Consider the following 22,180-nt stretch of genomic DNA (forward strand, 5'->3'; position numbering starts at 1 on the left):
TGGCGCGCATGAAAGGCCAACTCACACCTACCTTTTTGATTTTCCCTAACTCTCGTGGTGGCTGGGATCTGATCTGGGCTATCTATCTACCCATCTATCTACACCGCTACATGTCTCGCCCGACTCGTGCGTTGCGTTGGTGTGGCGACGGATCGTGTACGGAGTACGGGAAAGTATGTCTGTCTGTATTGATGGATGTATGTGGGTTTGCCTGTCGGCTAGTCTGTAGATACTACTATGTGACCTGTGTGTTTTCCGGAGGGTCCGGATGCAATTGACGATGGTCTAGGCTTAGAGTATTTGAAAGTCAATTGTTTACGAATCAGCTGGACAGCAATATTGTCATCCAAATCGTTGAAATCTTGCTTAGATACTTAGATATGCTAATGTCACACATGGATATCAGTACAACGGGACACCAATCCCTGATCTACGTTCTTTTTTGTTATGAGCAACTGGTCTCTCCTCCCTGGTGGCTCATTTAACCGGTGATCTTGTAGATGGACTCGGCGAGACGCTTGACGTTGCCGCTGGTGATACCGGCCACGGAGATACGGCCGTCCTTGGTGGCGTAGACGGAGTGCTGGGCGAGTTAGTGAGTAGAAAAGACATATGGGGTAAAACTGGCTTACCTCCTTGGCCAGAGCGTCCATCTGCTCGGGCTTGAGACCAGTGTAGGCGAACATGCCGATCTGTCGCATGTCAGTAATCATTCATTTGCCACAGCCATTGTTCGGGGGTTTCCTACCTGGCTGGTGATGTGAGACCAGTCGTGCTTGCTGCCAAGCTCCTCCAGGTTCTTGCGGAGGAGAGCGCGCATCTCGATGATGCGGTCGGCCATGCCCTTGACCTCACCCAGCCACTGCTCGTTGAGCTTGGCGTCGTTCATGATGGTCGAGGCGATGCGGGCACCGTGGATGGGAGGGTTGGAGTAGAAGGGACGGATGAGGATCTTGATCTGAGAATCCACACGCTTCTTCTCCTCGGCGGACTCGCAGACGAGAGAGAAGGCACCGACACGCTCGCCGTACAGACCCTATACATATCACTTAGTATTTGAACCATACATCAAGTCAAGCGTCCGTCTTACCATGTTCTTGGCGAAACTCTGGCACAGAGCAATGTTGTGGCCCTCCTTCACAAAGTGTCTGGGAGCGAAGGCATCCTGGTCAGCGTTACCACTGGCGAAGCCCTGGTAGGCCATGTCGAAGAAGGCAAAGTGACCCTTCTGCTTCATGACGTCGCTGATCTGGCGCCATTGCTCCTGGGTGGGGTCGACACCGGTCGGGTTGTGAGCGCAGGCGTGGAGAAGGATGATGCTGTTCTCGGGGGCGGCCTTGATGTCGGCAAGCAGACCATCGAAGTCGAGGCCAATGGTGTCCTTGTTGTAGTAGCGGTACTTGTCGACCTCCAGACCAGCGTCCTTGAAGACAGCGGCGTGGTTGGCCCAGCTGGGGGTGGGGAGGTAGACCTTCTTCGCGTGAGGGTAGAAGCGCTGCAGGAAAGCTCCACCGATTCTCAGAGCGCCGGTACCGGAGATGGTCTGGGTAATGACGAGACGGTCCTCCTTGAGGACGGCGGAATCGGCACCGTAGGCCAGCTCAGCAGCCGCCTTGGTGAAGGCAGGGATACCGGTGATACCAGCGTACTCCTTGTCGTAGCCGCTGGCGACAACCTTGTCCTCCGCAGCACGGACGGAAGGCAGGACGTAGGGCTTGCCCTTGTCATCACCTGGTTGATCGCAGAGAAATTTGTCAGACTATTGGACGTTGAACGTTGTTTGTTTGGCGTGATCGGGAGTGGTATGGTTTGGAAAGTTAAACTGTAAACTGAACAGGGTGATGCTTACGGTAAGCACCGACACCCAGGTTGATCTTCTCCTGGAAGGTGTCGGCCTTGTAGGCCTCGGTGATACCCAGGATAGCATCCTACAAAGCCAATTGATCAGCAATGGCATCAAAATAGAGGATTATGATGTATTGAAGAGCTTACGGGAGGACCCTGAGGCACGTTGGACCAGGCGGAGGCGTGTCTGGCGCCGACAATAACGGTGCGCACACTAGCGTCACGGGTAGCAGCCTTACGGCTGGCGACTCTGAGGGTGGACAGCATGGTGGATGATGAGGAGAATTAAAGAAGAGATGAGAAGAAATGAAAAAGGAGGAATTGAGCAAGCACTCCAAGTGACCAGGGAGGAGATGATCAGAAGAAAAAGGACGGGGGCCAAGGGAGCTGGCAGGGGAGTACTTGAATGAAGGCTGGAATCGGGGGGAGGAGGACAAGCGGGAGAGACGAGGTCGGCGATGGTTTATTTTATTTTATTTTTTGAGTCACTGGAACTGAACTGACTTGGGCCTAGTTGAGTTAGTCTGGTAGGGAGTTTCCGGGGAGAAACGCGGGAGGCCTCGGATTGGCCACGCCCTCCGCATCGCCGCAGCTGACTTGGTGCTGGTTTGGCTGGTTTGCACTGGCGTGGCTGGCAGCTGCAGCAAGCAGTGCAGTGTGCAGTTACAGCCAGCATAGCATGGCATCCCTTGTATGTAGTATATTGATTCAAAGGGTATCTGAACGAGATTGTATATCTATACTGCTTAATTGACTAATATAGGCAAGTCCACCATTGGAGTAAGAAACTAAGTGTCAATGTCATCATCACGGAAGCGTGGACTCCCTCTGAGACTGACAGATCGCACCACTTTCCCCGGTGAACTGTTTGAGTATCGAGGGAAAATCGTCGATGGGCTGAGGCTGGCCTTCCCCTCACGAGAAATTGGGGTAAATCTGCCATCTTCCCACCGACCACCGACCACCACCATCATACCATCAACTATATAATCTGCAGCATTGACGCCTATTTTATCTACTAACTACAGTCTCGTTTTCTTCTTCTCCTTTGGTACCTTTACAACGGAATCCTGAATAGCTATCCACCAGAACCGTGGTTATAACTCACTGCTCCGCTTCCCAGTCACCGCCTCGGACAATATCGACTCGGCCTCGGTTAATTTCCCCCACACGCCAAGCCTATTCAGAGTCAATAGCTCTGCTACACCATCGACGGAGTATTGAGGACGTCCTGCAGCCATATCCTCGGAGCACCGAGTTCATCTTGCCTCTCAAGCCCGTTCAACATCGGACAAAACCGCGTGCTGCTTGCTTGCTTGCTTTATCGACACCGAAAATTTGGATCGATCTATTGGATATAGATAGAATAATATGTGACGTTCTATTGATATAATCTGTACAAACATCGCATAGCCTAGAAGTACTACCTGCTGAAGATCATTAATCTGCCTCCTGAATGGAGGTCGTTTCGGTGAAAGGTCATATCGTCTACTACAAACAGTCCGAGAGAAGCAAAACATCGCTCAGCCCAGCCGCACACCGGCCTGGCGGTTCTTGCGCGCCGTCGCTCCCATGGCGTTGTTCATACCGGTGTGTTGACTGCTGTCCAGCGCACTCATCGCCTCGCGCTTCTTCTCCTCTTCGATCTTCTTCAATCGCTTCTCCGTCTTCATCTTGCCACTGCCCTTGCCGTGGAATTGGTGACTGAGATGCTTGAACGCTTCCTTCTGGTTCATCGCGCGACCGTGCTCATCCACGTACTTGAGCTGCACATCCGGCTTGTATTCGCGGTTGAACACCTCCGCCATGTGTCGCGCCTCCTGCTGATCGCGTTGCTTGTTCTCCCACCGAGCATACTCTTCTCTTTCGCGCGCAGACATCCGGTCCAGCTTGCCCGAGGCGCGGTCGCGTTCACGCTGCTGTCGAGCGCGTTTCTCTGCCTCAGTCTCCATCCGCATCTTCTCCTGTAGGAAGCGATGACGGTCGCGCAGTAGAGAGTTATTGTCTGCGGCGTCGGATCCTTTGACCAGACCACGCTGTTTGAGCATGTTCAACGTAGCACCGAGACCTTGATCCAAGGTTGCTTCTTCGTCCAGACCCGTGGTGCTGATATGCTGCTGGGCCTGCGACTCTTCGCGCTTGATCCGTTCCTTGAGGTCCTCCTCGTCCTCAATGTCATTGTAGGTCCGCTCCATGTCCACGTCTTCGTCCTCGGCCTTGATGCTGGGGCCTTCACTCTTGGCCCGTGCCTCGTCAGCGGGCGTCGTGGTCTGTCTCTCACGGCGCTCGGGAAGAGTGGGTTTCTGTAGGTTGGAGACAAACTCTGAGGTTTCATCGATCACGAGGCCGGGCTCTTCTTCGTTTCCGTCGGGGGTGCCTGTTTCCATCGGTGTCTGAGATTCCTCTTCTCGGAGCTGTCGAGCCAGATCCTCCGGTCGCACTTTCTGTCGCTTTTTGAATGCAGCACGTCTCTGGCGGGTCAGCGAGGCTTGTAGATCATCATCGTCGACGAACGAGACATCCTCACTTGCCCACTTCCGGGGGGCGGGCGCGGGTACGGGTGTTCCGTTGCTGGTATCAACCTCCATGGCGTTGTCATTCGGGGTATTCGTCGGCTCGGTCGTAGGGAACAATTCGTCATCATCAAGAACCGCTCTCTGCTTCGTCGCCTTGGCCTTCTTCTTCTTTGGCTTCTTGATCTTGATCTCACTGATGTCCATGTAGTCGGACGCAGGCGTCGTCGTCGTCTCCGTCTCCAAGTCCAAACTGATGATATTCTTGTTCAACTTGCCCGACACCTCCTGTCGCTTCGCCTCCCGCTCCTCCACCGTAGACCCTTGAGCATCCAGAGTGAAGCGTTTCCGCTTCTTACCATCGATCTCCTCATCATATTGCGCCAGGATGCTCGAGTTCTCTTCCGTAGGATCATACGCCGGCTTCCGCTTCTTCAGCTCAGTCCGTTCCGCAGCCTTCTCCCGCTCCCTCAAATCCACATTCTCCAATTCATCCCCCTCCTCCTCATTCTCATCGATCGTCGTATCCTTCAGCGTAAGAATATGATCCTCACCGCCCTCAAAATCGCCCACCTCATGCCCAACCTTGATACCAGCCAGGTCGACCGACGTGTATTCCGCCGCACGTTCCCGTTCCTCCAACTCCTCCGCCAGCTTGCGCGCCCGCTCCTTCTCGATCTTCTTCTGTCGCTTCTTCGCCTGCATCAGCCACGCCTTGGTATCCTGGTCCGCATCGCCTGATTCACCCAGTGTGGCGCCCTGTAACTTGGCATCCCTCTGCGCCAGGTCTCGTGCCCGCTTGATCGCAGCGTTTCTCTCTTCCCGTTTCCGTTTCGCCTCGGCCTCATCTTGCATCTTCTTCCAGTTGGATCCGGCCATCGCTTCGCGCGACTCGAGGGTACTGCCGGGGTCTTCATCTTCGGAGGCGGCCGACGAGTCGGAGTCGTCTTCATATTCGGCGCCAGGAACAGGCAGGGGTTTTAATCCGAGCGCGGCTCGGATCTTGTTGTTCTGCTCGATGGAAACTGCGTCGGCCATGGTGGCGACAGATGGCACGAGGAAGATGAGAGATGCAGACGGTCTGTGGGTGGTGAACTTGTCAGCCGAAGGGGGTAAGTCAAGTGAAGTGATGAATATGAAGATATTCAAGCCGCCGCCGCAGCGGCGAACCTGACCGACCGACCGATCGACCGGCAAGAGCGCGCGCGCCAAACCAGCACTTACATAAGCAGCTTCTGTCTCGGTAAGGTTTAGCGCGATAAACTCTTAGCGCGATCTTGGCGCAGCGGATAAAAGGCGCTTTCGTCAATTTTTTTCTCTTCTTCTTCTTTTTTTTCTTTTCTTCACCACAGAACAAACGCAGATCTGTGTTCAGCGATCCCGTTCATGGAGGGTGCAGTTTCGCAAGAAGTTGTTATTTCTCTGTGTTTCGGTTGAACGCTGGGCAGTTCGACGATTTAAGGAGCCATCCAGCTGGTGGATGGTTTTTGCGGTTCCTGTCGACAGATCTCAGATTAAAGGTTGGCGCTGGGTTGTTCACTCGGGTCTTGAGCTCCCTTGTTTTCGAACTTGGTGAGCTCGGCTGGAGTTCCTGGTTGCTGACGGCGTCATATTCCTACTCCCTTTACCGAATTGACCGTCGGTCACTGAGGTTAGGGAATAACCATGACCTGCCAACATTCTTATACTATTAGTAGATATGTATGTAGTTGTAGATCACTGCATGTATTTGTGCAGTTGCCATCATATGATATGATCAATAAGTCGGTCATTGTCTATCATGACATGGGCGATGTAGCACGATGCTATCATCATAAAAGCTACTCGGAAAAAATAAGCCATGCTGAGGGAGGCAAGCTCGTCGCGTCGCGAGACCTCTTCTCCTAAACGCCATAAGATAATGTCTACACCCACACCCTACAGTGAAGACTGAGGAGGATATCACTACAACAACTTCAAATGTCCCGTCACCGAATCCACCACACTCTTGGGTCCCAAAACCCCCAACACCGTGCGACTCCCACTCGCAATCTGCGTCCGTCCAGCATCCGTAATGACCCTGGCGCAAAGTCCCAAACTAATCGCTTTGGCCTGCATCTCCTCCATCTCCTCCTCGGACTTGACCTGCAGCGCGATCTTCGCCTGCCCTTGCGATTCCCATCGTCGCAGAATGCCGCTGTTGGGCGTATACGCCGTGAGGTATTTGTAGCATGCGAGTGTAGCGTGTGAGCATTGGGCGGCGATTTTGCCTGCAAATAACAAGATTATTATTAGTATGCGCATAACAAATAAAAAGCAGTAATCATAGCTAGTAGAGACATATGATATTGTATGTAGGTTGGACTTACCCTTCGTCATACCCAAATCCGTCCGCACGACCAGCACCAATTTGACTTCTTCATTGGAGCTATCAAAGTTGGCGAGCTCCGTACCATCACCCTCCTCTTCACTATCTTCTTCTTCTTCAGACTCGTAGTCTTCGTCCGATGAGTCCAGGTGGGGTTTCACGTTGTAGCTGTTCGGCCAGCCTTCTTTTTCTTTGTTGCTGAAGAGGCCCAGGGTGCTGCCTTGGCCGATGAAGTAGCCGGTGATGCCGGCTAGGATTGCGGTCGCGACCACGTAGGCTGCTGTGGAAGGGGGTGTGCGGTCGAGGTCGGTCATTTTGGTCTGTTCTGTTCTGTTTTCTTCGGGGGGGATGTGGAGGAGAGAGGTGGTGGTTGATGGTTTTGCGATCAAGGCGGAGCGGAGCTGCATGTTTGCATGGTCGGCGGTGACGTTAGCGGGTCGGTTGGTTGGTTTCTACTCCGTACTACGACGGTTAAGAGGTCATTTGGGAGATACTATCTATCTATTTCTATTGGGTTTGATGTTTACGAATGACATTGTGCTTGACGTAGTTGCTGGAAGAATATATCTTTCTAGAATGTGGTCTGCTTACTGTATTACAATTCGGTTAGAGGCTTCAACCCAAACACCAGCTATCCAATTTGACAGGCGCTCTGCTTCATTATATACATCCCAATCATTCTAAAGTGGACTGCTATCTTCCCTTAACAGCACGTCTAGTTCTGACGAGGAGCTTGAGCCGGAGCGGCACCGACGTTTCCAAGGCGACGGCTCCTGTGTAATACATTAGCAGCGGTTCGCAAGACAGAGAAAGAAAAAAAAAAAAAACAACTTACATGAAGGTCCGGCTGAAGAAGCTGATGCCGATCATGAAAAGCCAGCTGGGGATGGCACTGAAGCCGTAGATGACATATCCAAGAGGGAGCAGAAGGTTGTTCTGAGCAAGCCAGCCATCGGTGGGGTGAAGAGCACCCTCGTAAGCCGGGGTCGTCTCGTAGACCTTCTCAGAGTGGACCTTGTAGATGGTCTCCGGGGTCACGGTGGTCGAGTTCAGGTAGACAGTGTGGAGGGGGGTGTTGGGACGCTCCTCGCCAAGCTGGGCCTGGGGCACCTGGAGGTACCAGACCGAAGGAGCACCGGCACCCCAGGCAGAGCAAAGAACCTTGTTCTCTTCGCAGTCCAGCTTACCGAGGTTAGGGGAGGTAGGATCGGCGGAGAACAGAAGCACGGATTCCTAAAAAGGAGGGTTATTAGCGACTATTGTTATGGATTTCGGTGGGTGCGTCCCCCTTTTCTAGGGCTTGCTTACCTTGAATGCTTTGTCTGCCTGGTCACAGCGACCGAAGCAAGTCTTGTTTCCTCCGGTGATATAGATCAACCAGTCCTGGGGCTCCGAAGCGGGCTCCAGGTAAGACTGCCAGTTGGTCAAGTTGAACTCGGAGACGGTCTTCTCCTGGATCTTGGTCTTCTCGACGACCTTCTCGACAACAGCAGCGGCGGGGGCGACCGGGGTGGCAGTGGGCAAGTAGGACTTGGCCTTGTTGAACCAGCCCTGGACACGGTCCGCAAGGGGAACCTGCTCCTGAGCCACAGCAAGAGCTGGGAGGAGGGCAACGACCGGAGTGAAGCGCATGATGCTGAAGCGTTGATGACGCGTGGTCAGTATAGGGGTCAAGGGGATCTATCACATCCAGGGGATGGAAGGAGGAGAAGACCAACCTGAGCTGTTATTGAAAGGACGGGCGCACTTTGGAGAGAAAGCAAAGTTCAAAAGCCAAAGTACGGGACAGCAGGCAGCTGGGGGGAAGACAGGCACTTGGGGATGTTGAAGGTCGAGTGAAACGGCGAGAGACGTAAGCGTCGGCGACAGGTGGCCTAACTCTAATTGTCTAAATGGCCGCCCGGAGATCCAACCGCCGCGGGAGCGGGGATTCCGCCTTCTGGAACACTGTTAGCTTGACAGTTTGACGCAAGCTGTGATTGTTGTATTCTGAAGATTGAGATGCAGTTATTATATGAGCATTTGTCTACCAACTCTTATGGTGATACTTATATCTCCGAGTCTCCCCATAATGGCATTGTTGACACGCGGCAATTCAATGGAACCGTGGAGCTGTGTACCATCCGGCAGCTTCACTGACAAGGCGATGTGTAATCAACAGAATACAACCTCCATAATGAGGTGGGGTGATACTCATGATGATTTAGGGGAATTACTGAAGATGAAGCAAAGATGCTACTTATATTGACCATGATAGACATGGCATGCTTTTGTGATCTCTCACAGATTTTGCTGGCTTGATCACGAGAGGTGCTTGCTGTTTCCATGCTGTACACCCAGCCAACTGGCACCTTCCTTTGGTATTAACTATTCTGTATCTTCAGTTACAATCATACAGATGCAGTATTGCAGTATCTGACAGACGCAGCTCTATGCAACTCATCGCTAGATGCACTACTTCAATAGTTTACTGCATCCATATTGTATTGAACCAACCTATCCCAATCGAGCATTGTTCGTCTTCAAGTATGATACAATCCTGGAAGAAAGCTGGGGCCTGTTTTCTCGTTCTGGCAGCCGTGGCATGTTTCTCGTTCGGTGAGGCTATTTTCATTGTCGCCGGAAAGAATGGGGCTATTGTTCACACCTCCAAAGGTATCTTATCTCAAGTGCAATGGTCTAACATGGCTTACTCGTTCAGCAATGACTGAGAGAATTGAGTCTCCACCAAACGCGACCATGGCGATCCGACGATCCTCCCCCACACCGGGTGATTTTCCTATCTGTCGGGACCCTCGTGGCGCTGCCCGGCCATTCTGTCTCCCAGAGGATGGTGCAAACGTGACGGTGGGTGGGACTTACTATACGACATGGGACGCAGACTTTTATCCTCTGAATGCCACAATCACCATCGAATTGAGATATGCGGACTCTGCGGAAGGGGATTCGACCTTTACCTCCGAGAAGACAGACAACAGCTACGGATATACTCACATCCATATGCAGCAGGAATGGCTGCAAGGGAAGCAGCAAAACCCTCTGACGCTTTACATCATCGAGCTAGACTCGGTATCCGATAAGCGGGCAAGTGCCCGACGAGGACCTACGGTCATGCTTCATCCTAAGCCAGTGCAACATCGCTTCTCTCCTCCGCCGACCTCATTCAACAAGCTGGGTCTGTATATTGGCCTCCCCGTGAGTCTCAGCGTGGTCATACTCGTTGTTGCTGGTCTCTACTTTGGCATGCGAGACAGCAGGCGAATTGACCTGGGGAACATTGGGGGTCCGGGGTATGGGATCAGAAAGTCCAAGGGTCAGCGTCTAGGTCGCAACCGGGGCGAGTCAGTGTCCGAGAGAAATGTGGAGGAGACGAGCTCGGACGTCACCGAAGTCCAGCCCGGTCGAAAGGGAGCTCTGGAGCGAAGCCTCAGTTTTGGATTCAAGCGTGATTCGTCGAAAACAAAGGGCTGGCAGGTGTAATTCCAGAGTATAAGAGCAGTGCGGCAAGACTAAGGCAAGCAGGATCTGGTGCGCGCTTGGCCCAGATGGAGGCAGGCGTTGATAAGTATAGTATAACGAGCCAGGCTGAGTGGTATGACTGTTATCGGACTAGTGTCTGCAAGGAAGACTAAAATCTCACGCTATCCTTCAACCAGAATAGGAAAAGGAATGAATGCAGTAGCCTCAGGATTAGACGAGTTAGATTGATGCTTTGCAGAGTGTTTACTCCGTAGCGTCGGAGCATCCCACCCGCCATTACATAACCCACCGCACAGCACACTGTCTGTCTTGCCTTGTCTCGGTGTCTATACTAACTATTCTCCCACTCACCATGTCCGGGGCATCCCCCCGTCATCGCCACGCCTCCCACTTCGATATAGTAGTTGGTTTGTGGAGTGAGCGATCCCTCCGCCGCCATGGATAAATTGACCCGGAATGACTCGCTGGGCGAGTTCGTCTGTCGCTTCCCCAATTGTGATGCCCGATACCGGCGTAAAGAGCATCTCCGCCGGCATGAAGCCAAACATATCCAAGATCGGACATATCCCTGTTCCATCTGTGGTCAGGAATTCGGACGAAAGTATACCACCGAGATAAGCTTGCAGCGCGCAAGGAGAGAGAGTCTTCTGCGCGCTTGTTGTTCGGTCATTAGTAACGTGCCTTAGTGACACACTGCGTCGACATCTCCGAGTGAAGCATCAGTTGAATGAACCCGTCCATCGAGCCCGCCGCGCCTGTTCCAACTGCCGGGCCATCAAGGCTCGATGTGAAGGGAAGCCCGTGTGCACGGAATGTCAGCATCGGGGCATTCGCTGCTCTCTCCGCGAGGCGGAGGACTCGCCGGCGCCCGAACCCCGACCATCATCATCATCCTCGGTGAGCCCGCGACCAGCCGTGTCGCGGGAAGATCAGTTTGTGAAATTGTTCTTTGAGCTGTTTCATCCCCATTGGCCGTTTGTGCATCGAGGGACGTTTCGCCTTCGCCATGAAATCCCCATGTTGGTCCAGTCCATGGTCGTGCTGGGCCTGTGGGCGAGTGGGGAGAGGAGCGCGCGGTGTGCGGCCGTCGAGCTCCATGAGCAGCTGAATTCGGCGATTCTTCAGCAAAAGGTAGAGCAGATTCTCGATGAGTATATTCTTAATGCTAATGCAGCTGCAGGAGAAATGGGATGTGTCCAATGAAGTACATGTTGTACCCCAGGCGGGCTCGTGGCCATTACCGATTTATCAGGCGATTTTATTACATGTCATCTTCTCTTTGATCTACAAAACGCACGGCTCTCTCGGGATAGATTTGAAGCCGTCTGGACTGCGGACGGACACTGAGCTGCTGCTCAAGGGTCTCATCCGGAGCTGTCGCCACCGGGGCATGTTCTACTACCCGCGCATCCTGCAGCAGTATCGGGAACCCGCGATCGCTCAATATATGCTGGTCAGTATTGAGGAAGTGAAGCGGTTTAATATTGCGTTGTACAAGGTGTGCACCACGATATATGGGTCGACGGCCCTGAGTCAGATGGTGGATGGGGCCTCGGTGGGCAACATCCTGCTGACGGCGGAGGAATTGCAGTTTCCGCTGCCGGAGAACCACGAATTATGGGATGCAGGAACGCAGGCGGAGTGGGATCGAGCGCTGGAGGGGATGAGTGTGGATGGATTGGGGGAGTATCGAGAAGAGGAGTGGATATCGAAGCAGGCTCGAATGTTGCATGTATTAGGGAGTATTTAACCACACTGCAGTTGCAGCATATTGAATATAACCTACGAACATACATACCTTTACATTTAAAGTATCATATGAGAACATATAACTTCATTGACACTACCAACAAACAACTAGTATCTACAATCCATAACTGAACCCCAAACTAAGCCTCCACCTCATCCTTCTCATTCTTCGTAATCGTATTCACAATAGCCGTATCCAAATGGGGAATGACCGGATCCTTCTGCACCTTCAACCCCTTGGTCATCCGTGCAATCGTGGTATAAAATCCCAGCACCACAAAACACTCCACGACCTCATCCTCCGTCATCACGCGCTTGGCCCACAGAATCGTCTCCTCGTTATTATCATACGTGCGAATCGACTCCTCCACCAGGGTCAACAGACACTGCTGGCGCTCCGTCCACGTGCCCATCGCGATCAGCTCCTTCGAGGAGAGACCCTTGCGCAGGGCCTCGATCTTGTCGTCGCCGAGCCCGTTGAGGCGCGAAATGGGCTCGTTGATGCCGAAGAGGTACTCGGCGTTGATGAGCCCCGTCATGCGGAGGACAATGAGTTGGTAGTCGAGGAGTTGGATAGTGCGCTTTTCGCCGGAGAGAATGCTGTCCAGGACGGACATGATGGGGAGGAAGGTTCCGGGGGATCGGGCGTAGAGACGGAAGACGGCGCGGTCGATGGGGAAGGACCGCAGGAAGGCGGCGTTGGCTTCGTGGGTTGGGGAGGGGTTGTGGATGTCGATTCCTTCGATGAGGGGGTATTTGGATGCCATTTTGGTTGGTTGATTGATTGATTGATTGATGAGTGTATGAGTGTATCAGTGTGGTGAGGTTGTTGTATAGGGTTATGGAAGTGTGATGAATGATTGTGCTTCTGGACTACTACTCTACGTTTAAATATGAGGATTACATTCCTGCCGATCAGTCCATCTTTTTCCTCCAGTCATGCCATATCAGTTATCAGTCATTGCTTATTATCATCCTCGTATTCCGTAAAGGATGCTGAAGGAGTTGTCAGGATGCCGATGTGCTTGTTTCAGACATGTGCGCGGATGTCAGCATCACCAGCGGCAACGCTAGCCCTAGTTACGAACCAGTTAACTAGTTAGTAGTTACTACTATCCGTATTATGCTGCTTCCGCGGGAGAGCTAATTCAGGCCCGCATGCGGTATGTCATTTGATTGGATTAGTGGTGGTATACACGAGATATACTAGTATACCATTGCATTTGGATGGAATCAACATGTATGAAGGGCAGTGATTTAAGAGATCATTCCACCGCGGCCATATCCATCTATCTCATCTCAGAATCAGCCCATACAATCACCTCTCATCTACCCTATCTTTAGACCTACCTACCTATTCACCAACTGATATACTACAGTAAAAATGGGCTCAACAGACCCCTACCGTCTCGGCCGCGACGTGATCGCCTCCACACGCCTCAACCTGCAACATTACATCTGGAAAGAAACCATCGGATATCTGCTACACCCATCCATCCGATTCCCCAATGCCAGCAGCAACAGCGACATTTCCATCGCCGATGTAGGGACCGGCACTGGGTACATCCCCTTCTCCTTTCCACTCTCCCACATCTATAATAGCGAAGCTAATAATGATAATGAAATAGAATCTGGCTCCTCGACCTCCACCGACAATACCCCAACGCGACCCTCCACGGCTTCGACATTTCGTCAGAACAATACCCCGCGCCGGGATTCCTGCCCTCGAACATCTCCCTCCGGCATCTCAACATCCTGGAGGAGATTCCGGAAGAATACGTGGAGAAATACGATGTCGTGCACGCCAGACTCCTGGTGCAGGTGGTGTTGCAAGCGGGTGGGGATCCTCGACCGGTGATTAAGAATTTGATGAGGCTTGTTAGTATGTATCCACCTCCCCCACTTATTACATTTACTTCTTATCTACCGGTAATATTCTATGATGGTATGTATATATTAATGAGGAATAGAACCCGGCGGCTACATCCAATGGGAAGAACCCAACGACGACGCAGGAAATCGTCCCCTCGTGAAAAGTGATCCGGAGACGACGGTCTCGGAGAACTCGGAGGAGTTGATGAAGAGGATTGATGCGAAGTTTAGGTCGAAGATGCCTTCGTATGATCCCCCTTCTTATATACTATATTTCCCTTTCAGGAGCATAAGATAGATGCTAATATGGTACTAGATGGTCCATCCACCTCGCATCCACCCTATCCGAGCAAGGACTACACGATGTCCTCCGCGATGAATGTCATCCGGACACGTATACCCTTATTCTAGACCAGATGAATTATCTGGGTCTGTTTGGGGAGCTGATCAGTAAGGTACCGGGCCAGGAGAAGGGCGAGTTGAATGAGTTGTTGGAGAAGGCGGCGGTGGAGGCGAGGGGGGGTGTGGCGTGGAAGGTGAGGAGGTTTGTGTTTTTGGCGAGGAAGTGATTCCTTAGGAGTGAAGTAGAATTCTCTCCCAAACTTTTTGCTTGGGTAGGGCTATGATAAATTGAATGAGATATCTATACTACTACTACTACTCATCCTCCTCCTATGTATAAGATTGATTGGGTAGATGAGAGTGTGGCTTATTGGAGGGTAAGTAGATAGCTAGATGATTATTGTAGATGGAGCATTAGTGCTTTCAATTGTACTAGGAAGCAATAAATAAGAAGAGGACAACTCCATTATAGGACCGTGAGAGACACGAAACACTTTTATTGATACTCTATATGTGAGACAAGTGATTGTTCACACAACATAAAGGTACTATATTCATACATAGCATATCCTGTTGTATGTGCCTTCATAAGAAGTGAACCCTCTATAGTACCGACTCGTGTTTACAGCTCAGTCATATTTTAGATGTAATAGAACAGAGTATAGCAGAGTAGATCAAGTAGGGTAAAGTAGAATCTATTTAAAGCCATGTATATCAACCATAACAGAATCTCTAATAAACAGTAAACAACAGTAACATCCAATCTGAGATCTAGGATCTAGAATCTAATGCATCCACAAAGGAACTACTCTAAACGCCAACCTCACAAAAAACATCAAACATCAAACATCAAACATCACAAGTCTACTCTAATTCCAAATCCCCAATCGTATCCCCCTTTCCCAACCCTTCCAACACTTTCTTATACAACTCCACCACTCTCCTCGCCCCATCCTTCCCATCCATCCCATTCTTATCCTCAGCAGATTCAAAAACCCTCCCATCCCAATAAAACCTCACCACATAACTCCCCCTCTCCACCCCCTTCCCCACCTCCACCTGCACCCCATAATTAAACTTCATCGTATTCTTACTCATCTTCATCACAATCCACCGCATCGCATCCTCTTTCTCAGTTCCATTTCCATCATCGAATTTCTTCTCAAATGGCTGGAAACAGAACAGTGCTTTCGCGGCCCCTACCTCCCTCTCCACTCCTAGGGCTTCGTATATCTCTGATAAAGAGACCGCAGCGTGGTCGGCAGAGGTCCAAAAGTCTCGCTGAGTATCTTGAAGTAAGGATTTGATGGATTGGGAGGGATCAATGGTGGAGAGGAAGGGGAGGAAGTTGGCGCAGGTTCCGGTGATGGTTTGGGGGGAGGGGAGAGGGACGTTGCGGGCTGTTATGAGGGTGTCGTAGACTATTCTTTGCTTCTGTCCCTGGAGATGGGATGTGGTGGTGGAGGAGAGATGGGAAAGAAGGAGGGAGAATGCCGTTTGGAAGATGATGGATGGGGTGACGTTGTGGGTTGTGGCGAGGGCGTCGATGCCCATGCTTGCTGGGATCGGGGAGGTGATGATATTGTTTAATGATGGGTTGGTGAGGGTAGAAAGGTAGGGTGTGGTCGTGGTGTCGTTGTGGTAGGGTTGGAGGAGATTCGTCCAGTAGTCCAATTGAGGTTGTTTCGGGAGAGAGGTGATGTAGTCGATGTAGTCTTTGAAGGGTGTGCATTCAGGAATGGGTTCATTGCGTGCCAGAGCCAGGAACTGGTCGTCGAAGATGTGTAGTAATGTACCGTCGTAGGAGGCGTGGTCGAGCTTGATAACCAGGTCTTTCACTCCCGTGGTGGCGTCCGTGAGCAGGGCGTAGCGCACGAATGGTCGTGCTGCATCGAAGCGTCGCTCCCAGTTGCTGTCTAGGAGAGCTTGCTTCTCCTCGTCACTGTTATAGGTGTGGTACGTCAGGTTGAGAGTTGCATCGCGCAGAATGACCTGCACGGCTGTGCGGGGATCACGACTCCCCTCCGCATACAGGTACAATGCACGCAGGATCTGGTTGTGCTGCGTGAGCTGCGTGGTCAGGCTAATCCAGCGCGCAAAGTCAAAGTCCAGTGGGAGTCGGCGGACAGTCATGAGCTGCCAGAATTGCTCGGGCTTGTTGCCCTGCGTCAGGAACTCGATCTGCCCCGGGCTCAGGGGGTAGATGTCTTCCACTTCAGACCGGGTAATGCCGAGCTGTGCGAGCTGGTTGTACATGGTTTCGGTGGCTTGGAATGTCGGGACAGCTGCAGCTGAGGGTGGAGCAGCAGCAGCAGCAGCAGCAGGCTCCTCGATCAGCAGCGCAGCCTGGTCGCGCAGTGTCCGGGATGAGAGAATGTCGTTCACCCGCACCTGGTATCCGTCCTGGCGGAGGAGACTGACCAGGTTCAGAGCCGAGATGGAGTCGCCGCCGAGGGCGTGGAAGGTCGAGTTGGCGTGGATGTCGTCCGCCGGGGTATCGAAGAGCTTGGCCCAGAGATGCTGCAACTTGTGCTCGGCTGGGGACGTGATGGCCGAGATCTCTTCCGCAGGCAGATACGCCTTGAGCTCGTCGTCAGCGAGGCCCTGAGCGAGCGCTAGCAACCGCTTGCGGTCGATCTTGCCAGAGCCCATGAGGGGAAAGTCCGACAGTGGGAGCCAGATTGAAGGCACCATGTACTTGGGCAGTGTGGTGAGATGTTCCTTGATTTCATCTAGGATGGGTGCCTGCTCTGGAGCGAGCAGGACAACCTCCCTCGAGCCTGGGGCAGCAGTCGAGCAGAACGCGACGAGCTGCTTCTTCTTGAGCACCGTCGCCGCAATCACAGCACACTGGCTGAACAGCCCCGTCTGCATCATGACACTCTCGATCTCACCCAGCTCGATCCGGTAGCCGTTGATCTTGACCTGGTCGTCCTTGCGGCCAAACAGCTCGATCTCCCCGCTGGGCAGCCATCTTGCTAGATCGCCCGTCTGGTAGATCCGCCCGTCAGGCCGGTTCCGGAAGACCTTGTCGGTGGCATCTGGACGCTTCAGATATCCCCGGGCCAGCTGCGGTCCAGCCAGACACAGCTCGCCGACTTCGCCAGCGGGCACGGGCTGCAGGGTGTCTGGATCGAGGATCTGCGCGGATACATTGCGGTAGGGTCGACCGATGTTGCGCAGATTCATATCTGGGGTGACGTGCGTGGTGGTGACGCAGATGGTGGCTTCGGTTGGCCCGTACGCGCTGTGGACGGTGATGCGCGGCGCCCAGACGGTCTGCATGTGCGGCGTGACGGGCTCGCCGCCGGTGGCGAGGATTTGCAGCGTGGGCACGTCGTCGGGATGGAAGAGGCCGGCCATCGTGGGCGTTACGCAGACGGCAGTCACTTGCATGGCGTTGATCAGGCCGGCGAGGTTGCCGACGATGGTGTTTTGGGGTGCGACGCAGAGCGTGCAGCCAGTGGCTAGGGCTGAGAAGAGGGAGAAGAACGATCCGTCAAACGTGTAGTTCAGTGCCCAGAGGATCCGGTGCGAGTTGTCCATCTGCGTCGACTCGATGATGCCCTCCACGGCCGTGGCTAGGGCTCGGTGCGTGAGCAGAGTGCCCTTGGGCTTGCCGGTACTTCCTGAGGTGTAGATGAGATACGCCAGGCTATCTGGAGTGAGGTCGGGGACGATCTCGCGCTGGATAGGCATGGCATCCCAGTCCAGGTCGTCGATCACGATCACCTCGTAGGTGAGGTCGTCGAAGAAGCCCGCGTTCTGGCGGTCCGTGATGACCACCTTGGCTTCACAATCCTCCATGATGCCCAGGTTGCGCTCGCGAGGGTTCTCCGGGCCTAGAGGCAGGAACGCACCCCCGGAGACCATGACGCCCAGCATGGAGATGATAGTGCTGATGGACTTCTCGAGCAAAAGAGGAACCACCTGCTCCAGAACGACACCTTTGGCGCGCAGCAGCCCAGCAAGCTGGTTGACCTTGATGGCCATGCCGGCGTAGGTGATGCTGGCGCCGGTGGCATCCTCGACCGCCGTGCGCGAGGGATAGTTGCAGGCGATGCGATGAAAGGCTGAGTGGCCGAGCTCATCGTCAGCTGGACTTTGCTTGGAGGCAACCTCTACCGGGCCATCAACCTCCCTTCCAACCGCATTCACCATCCCCTCGCGCGCGAGCTCCAACTCCCCAACCCTCGTGTCCGGTGCCTCCGCCGCAACCCTCAAGATATCAGCGACAGACTGCACCAACAGCCTAGCATAGCCCTGCTCCAACATCGACGACAGCGTCACCCGTCCCAGGTCCTCATTACTCAACTCCAACTTGATATAGTCATGCGTACCGTAATTCTTCTCCGGCAGAATGGTCAATCCTCCAGCTGTGTTAGGCATACTGTCCACTTTGATGAGGAAGTTGACCGTCGTATCAAACAGATCCTTCGGCTGCCGACTCACTTTCAGGATCTTGCGCAGCCCGTACTGCGCATGTCGCGCCACGTCCCACAGACTCGCCTGCACGGAGGCCAGATGCGCCTGGAACGAGCTGTCCGGATGGACCCTCACCCGCAGCGGAGCAATCATCAGCGTGGGCCCGCTCATCTGCAGGATCCCTGGGATGGGGGCCTCGCGGCCGGAGAGAGTGACGCCAACGACCACGTCCGGGGAGGAGGTGGCGCGAGCGAGGACGAGGGACCAGGCGGCATAGAGCAGCATGCTGGGGGTGACTTTGAGGGCCGAGGCTGTGGATTTCAGGTCCGTGTGTAGGGAAGCCGAGACGAGAGTCTGCTGCTCGGTCTGCGCGCCTAGGCGGGTGGGAACGGCGCCGTCGAGGTATTTCTTCCAGAAGGTCTGCATGGTGGGTTCGTCGTGTTGCTGGAGGTGCTTTACATATTGACTGAAGGGAGGGCGCTGGACAAGCGCAGACCCTGTTAGGAGAGAGGTCAGGTCCTGAGGGAGGAACTCGCTGGACCAGTAGTCGAACAGCGCGTGGTGGATGGTGATGACCAGGATATTATCTGGCAGGGCAGCTGCACGCCACCAGAGACCCCCAGCGTGCATGGGCTTCTGGATCTGCTCCTGCATGTAGGTCTTCACGTCCAGGGAGGACGTCTCCCAGGGCACAGTGGCAGCTTTGCGCACGACTTGCATGAACGACACTCCGTCTGGGATGAAGGTCGAACGCAGGAAGATCTCCCTGTCCATGAGGGATGTCAGCGCGCGCTTGACTGCCTCAGCACGGTGTCCGGCGAAGCTGTATGACCGGCTGTAGATGTACTTGGTGCCACCTAGCATGGTGTTGGCGATGATGGCTTCCTGGAAGGGCGTCACGGGAAATGCATCCTCGACGTCGGCCACGTTGATCCCGAAGCGCTCAAAGGATGGAGTCTCGCGAAGTAGTGTAAACGGCGTATGGCCATTCACTGCGCTGCCTCCGGCCTTCTGCTGCTGCTGCTGCTGCTGGATGAGACCAGCAACCTGAGCCAGCGACTGCCCCAGGATGATATCCTCCACGCGCAGAATCAAGCCATGCTCAGTCTGCAGCTGCGACACGACCTGGATAGCTTCCAACGATGTGCCACCCAGCGCCACGAAAGAGTCCTCCACTGAGATATCCTCCTCCGCGAACGACAAGAACCTCGCCCAAAGCGCGCGGACAATCCTCTCCTTCTCCGTCCAGACCACCCCGTTCGTCCCATTCTTAGGCCTATCCGGCAGCAAGTGCCCCGACTGAACGAGATCCTCGACGATCGCGCGAATAGCAGCCATATCGACTTTCCCATTCGCATTCGTCGGCAACGCAGCCAGCGGCACCCAGAACCCAGGGACCATATACCGCGGTACTCTGGATGCCAGGTACGTGCGCAGGTTCGCCACGAGCGAGTCCCAGTCGCCGTCGGCGCGACTCACCACCACCCCCACGAGGGCTGTCTTCCCGCCCACGACTGCAGGCACCACAGCGGACTGCTTGACTTCCTCATACGACTGGATCACGGCGTTTGGCTCGGCTGGGTCCACGCGCTGGCCGTTGATCTTGACCTGGAAATCAATCCGGCCGATCATCTCGATCGATCCGTCGGCGTGGCGCACGGCCAGATCCCCCGTGCGGTAGAGCTTGCCCTGCCCGAAGGGGTTGGGGATGAAGCGACGGGCGGTTTCGTCGGCGTTGTTCAGGTAGCCCCGGGCGAGCTGGGCGCCACCGAGACAGAGTTCACCGGGGATGAGGAGTGGCGAGAGGGTGGTGGTGCCCGGAACGAGGATGTAGGAGGTCGTGGTGTCGAAGGGCTGGCCGATGATGCGGGAGGAGCTCTGGGTGTCTTGGAGTCGGTAGCGCCAGTTGAGTTGGGTGCATTCGCTGAGGCCATACGAAGATAGCAGCTCGACGCGATGGGACCAGGTTTGTACGACGGCTGGGTTCACCAGTTCGCCGCCCAGGACCATGCGGCGCAGCGAGGGGACGTTGTCTGGTGCGAGCAGCGATGCCGTGGTCGAGGTCATGTCGACGGAGGTGATGTGCATGCTGTTGATGGTTCTGGCCAAGTGGACGGTCAGATTGGCCTTGCTGGCCAGACAGAGGCATCCTCCGACGCTGAGCGTGGCCCACATGGATCGCTGAGCTGCGGAGAATACCGGGTTGAAGAAGAGCAGCTGGCGCAGGTCGAGCAGCTTGGGGAAGGCCAGGAGGCCGTTATAGGCGGCTTGATGCTCCAGGAGGACTGCTTTGGGCTTGCCTGTTGACCCGGATGTGTAGATCACATATGCCAGATCACTGGCGTCTTGGTTGAGAGACAAGTCGGTGTCGTCGTTGCCCATGGACTCGCTCAGCAGCTCACGAACCTTGTGTTCACGAGGGAACTCACCCGCCGTGTCTGAATCCACGAGGACAAAGTCTGCCTGGACATCCTCGACAATGAAGGACTTGCGGCTGGCCGGTGCATCAGGGTCCAGGATCACGTATGCGGCGCCAGCCTTCAGGATAGCCAGCAGGGCGACGATGAAGTCGGCCGACGTGCGCATGTGCACGGGGATATACGATGCCCCGTATGGGCGCAGCAATCGGGCCAACTGGTTCGCACGTTTATTCAATGTGCCGTAGGGAAGGGGAGCGTCCAGCTCGAATTGCACGGCGTGGGCATCTGGTCTCAATCGAGCCTGTTTCTCAACCAGGGCATGCACCAGCCCGCGACGGGCTCGGATGGCAGCCTTGCCATACTCATGAAGTAATTGTCTCTCCGCTGGGGATGTCAAGTTCACTGCTGCAATGTTTACTGACGGGGTTTCAACCACCTGCTGCAGCGTAGCGGCGAAGTGGTCAAGCAGGACTCGGACGTTGGTCCGCGGCACGGCCAGATTATGGCGCATGCTCAGCTTCAATTCAGAGGATGCCGACAGATTCAGCACGAGGGGAAAGTCAGCATCGGCGGTCATGACCTCTTCACTGTCATCAGGTATGATAGAGACCTTGACTTGTGGCGGTGCGGCGCCGGTCCGCGTAAGGATCTGCTTGTAGCCCAAGTGTGAGTGTGTGGCTGCTTCAGCGCTGATAGTCCCAACGTGTCGGATCCACGAGAGAGCGTCCATGTCCTCCGGTACCGTCAGAACCAGAGGAAAGTCCTCCTGGTCTTCGAGACCCGGTTGGGGGCAGTCTGATCCGAAGAACGATCGGTCTCGTCCGGCTACCGTGAAGATGGCGGTGCGGTGGCCCCCCGCCGTGTGTCGAATGGACACGAGGGCCCATATCCCATAGATCAAGTCATCTAGTCGAATGTGGTATCTCTCACTGAAGTCTACTGCCGCTTCGAAGAGATGCTCCGGGGCACGGATGGTCGTTTCGGACCGGGGCCACTGGTGATCGAGAGGAAAGGAATGGAGCTGGGGTTGCGCTCCAACAGTGGAAAAGAGACCGTTCCAGTATTCCGCGGCAAGTTCTAGATCCTGTATCGGTTGCTCGGAGACCTGCTCGTGACCCTTGAGGGATTGGTATGTGGGAGGCGAGACGGGGTGGGCATCTTGAATCTCGTAGTAGGAAATCATCTTG

General features: G+C 54.2%; 9 protein-coding genes across 9 annotated transcripts; 3 read left to right on the plus strand and 6 right to left on the minus strand.

Moving 5' to 3' along the window:
• Positions 1-427: 427 nt before the first annotated feature.
• On the minus strand, positions 428-2,175 carry ASPBRDRAFT_75586 (putative aspartate aminotransferase). Its single transcript, XM_067629288.1, has 6 exons — positions 1,993-2,175; positions 1,850-1,928; positions 1,091-1,731; positions 749-1,036; positions 633-692; positions 428-583 (listed from the first exon to the last, which is right to left on the minus strand). The coding sequence occupies exons 1-6, from the start codon at positions 2,110-2,112 to the stop codon at positions 482-484; spliced, it is 1,290 nt and encodes a 429-aa protein (XP_067478163.1). The 5' UTR covers positions 2,113-2,175; the 3' UTR covers positions 428-481.
• A 1,193-nt stretch (positions 2,176-3,368) lies between these two features.
• ASPBRDRAFT_30686 (U4/U6-U5 snRNP complex subunit SNU66) lies at positions 3,369-5,396 on the minus strand (the record flags this gene model as incomplete). The annotated part of the gene is made up of 1 exon (XM_067622801.1): positions 3,369-5,396. One exon carries the CDS (start codon positions 5,394-5,396, stop codon positions 3,369-3,371), a length of 2,028 nt encoding a protein of 675 aa, XP_067478164.1.
• Positions 5,397-6,302: 906 nt separating this feature from the next.
• On the minus strand, positions 6,303-7,019 carry ASPBRDRAFT_55582 (aminoacyl-tRNA hydrolase PTH2; the record flags this gene model as incomplete). The annotated part of the gene is made up of 2 exons (XM_067627407.1): positions 6,303-6,607; positions 6,707-7,019. The coding sequence occupies 2 exons, from the start codon at positions 7,017-7,019 to the stop codon at positions 6,303-6,305; spliced, it is 618 nt and encodes a 205-aa protein (XP_067478165.1).
• A 208-nt stretch (positions 7,020-7,227) lies between these two features.
• Positions 7,228-8,604, minus strand: ASPBRDRAFT_43790 (uncharacterized protein). The gene is made up of 4 exons (XM_067625059.1): positions 8,424-8,604; positions 8,014-8,341; positions 7,541-7,938; positions 7,228-7,478 (listed from the first exon to the last, which is right to left on the minus strand). Exons 2-4 carry the CDS (start codon positions 8,335-8,337, stop codon positions 7,421-7,423), a joined length of 780 nt encoding a protein of 259 aa, XP_067478166.1. The 5' UTR covers positions 8,338-8,341; positions 8,424-8,604; the 3' UTR covers positions 7,228-7,420.
• Positions 8,605-9,233: 629 nt separating this feature from the next.
• Positions 9,234-10,185, plus strand: ASPBRDRAFT_55584 (DUF4448 domain-containing protein; the record flags this gene model as incomplete). The annotated part of the gene is made up of 2 exons (XM_067627408.1): positions 9,234-9,360; positions 9,407-10,185. The coding sequence occupies 2 exons, from the start codon at positions 9,234-9,236 to the stop codon at positions 10,183-10,185; spliced, it is 906 nt and encodes a 301-aa protein (XP_067478167.1).
• A 437-nt stretch (positions 10,186-10,622) lies between these two features.
• On the plus strand, positions 10,623-11,935 carry ASPBRDRAFT_127253 (uncharacterized protein; the record flags this gene model as incomplete). Its single annotated transcript, XM_067617954.1, has 3 exons — positions 10,623-10,827; positions 10,859-11,316; positions 11,366-11,935. The coding sequence occupies 3 exons, from the start codon at positions 10,623-10,625 to the stop codon at positions 11,933-11,935; spliced, it is 1,233 nt and encodes a 410-aa protein (XP_067478168.1).
• Positions 11,936-12,004: 69 nt separating this feature from the next.
• ASPBRDRAFT_43793 (uncharacterized protein) lies at positions 12,005-12,789 on the minus strand. The gene has a single exon (XM_067625060.1). The coding sequence runs from the start codon at positions 12,699-12,701 to the stop codon at positions 12,075-12,077; it is 627 nt and encodes a 208-aa protein (XP_067478169.1). The 5' UTR covers positions 12,702-12,789; the 3' UTR covers positions 12,005-12,074.
• A 453-nt stretch (positions 12,790-13,242) lies between these two features.
• On the plus strand, positions 13,243-14,459 carry ASPBRDRAFT_65987 (uncharacterized protein). Its single transcript, XM_067628625.1, has 4 exons — positions 13,243-13,494; positions 13,563-13,816; positions 13,905-14,052; positions 14,123-14,459. The coding sequence occupies exons 1-4, from the start codon at positions 13,319-13,321 to the stop codon at positions 14,373-14,375; spliced, it is 831 nt and encodes a 276-aa protein (XP_067478170.1). The 5' UTR covers positions 13,243-13,318; the 3' UTR covers positions 14,376-14,459.
• A 553-nt stretch (positions 14,460-15,012) lies between these two features.
• Positions 15,013-22,176, minus strand: nrps7 (putative nonribosomal peptide synthase; the record flags this gene model as incomplete). Its single annotated transcript, XM_067620994.1, has 1 exon — positions 15,013-22,176. One exon carries the CDS (start codon positions 22,174-22,176, stop codon positions 15,013-15,015), a length of 7,164 nt encoding a protein of 2,387 aa, XP_067478171.1.
• Positions 22,177-22,180: the final 4 nt, after the last annotated feature.

Source organism: Aspergillus brasiliensis, assembly GCF_001889945.1.
Source record: "Aspergillus brasiliensis CBS 101740 unplaced genomic scaffold ASPBRscaffold_7, whole genome shotgun sequence".
NCBI classification, from domain to species: Eukaryota; Fungi; Ascomycota; class Eurotiomycetes; order Eurotiales; family Aspergillaceae; genus Aspergillus; species Aspergillus brasiliensis.

Excerpts from the sequence above, each read along its gene's own strand:
- ASPBRDRAFT_43790 (XM_067625059.1), bottom strand. The coding sequence starts at position 8,337 with ATGCGCTTCACTCCGGTCGTTGCCCTCCTCCCAGCTCTTGCTGTGGCT. Across the intron at positions 7,939-8,013 it reads AGGCAGACAAAGCATTCAAG|GAATCCGTGCTTCTGTTCTC; the intron begins GTAAGCAAGCCC and ends CCTCCTTTTTAG. Across the intron at positions 7,479-7,540 it reads TTCTTCAGCCGGACCTTCAT|GAGCCGTCGCCTTGGAAACG; the intron begins GTAAGTTGTTTT and ends TGTATTACACAG.
- ASPBRDRAFT_65987 (XM_067628625.1), top strand. The coding sequence starts at position 13,319 with ATGGGCTCAACAGACCCCTACCGTCTCGGCCGCGACGTGATCGCCTCC. Across the intron at positions 13,817-13,904 it reads GAATTTGATGAGGCTTGTTA|AACCCGGCGGCTACATCCAA; the intron begins GTATGTATCCAC and ends AATGAGGAATAG. Across the intron at positions 14,053-14,122 it reads TTTAGGTCGAAGATGCCTTC|ATGGTCCATCCACCTCGCAT; the intron begins GTATGATCCCCC and ends ATATGGTACTAG.
- ASPBRDRAFT_75586 (XM_067629288.1), bottom strand. The coding sequence starts at position 2,112 with ATGCTGTCCACCCTCAGAGTCGCCAGCCGTAAGGCTGCTACCCGTGAC. Across the intron at positions 1,732-1,849 it reads CCTGGGTGTCGGTGCTTACC|GTGATGACAAGGGCAAGCCC; the intron begins GTAAGCATCACC and ends GCGATCAACCAG. Across the intron at positions 1,037-1,090 it reads AGAGTTTCGCCAAGAACATG|GGTCTGTACGGCGAGCGTGT; the intron begins GTAAGACGGACG and ends TGATATGTATAG.
- ASPBRDRAFT_43793 (XM_067625060.1), bottom strand. The coding sequence starts at position 12,701 with ATGGCATCCAAATACCCCCTCATCGAAGGAATCGACATCCACAACCCC.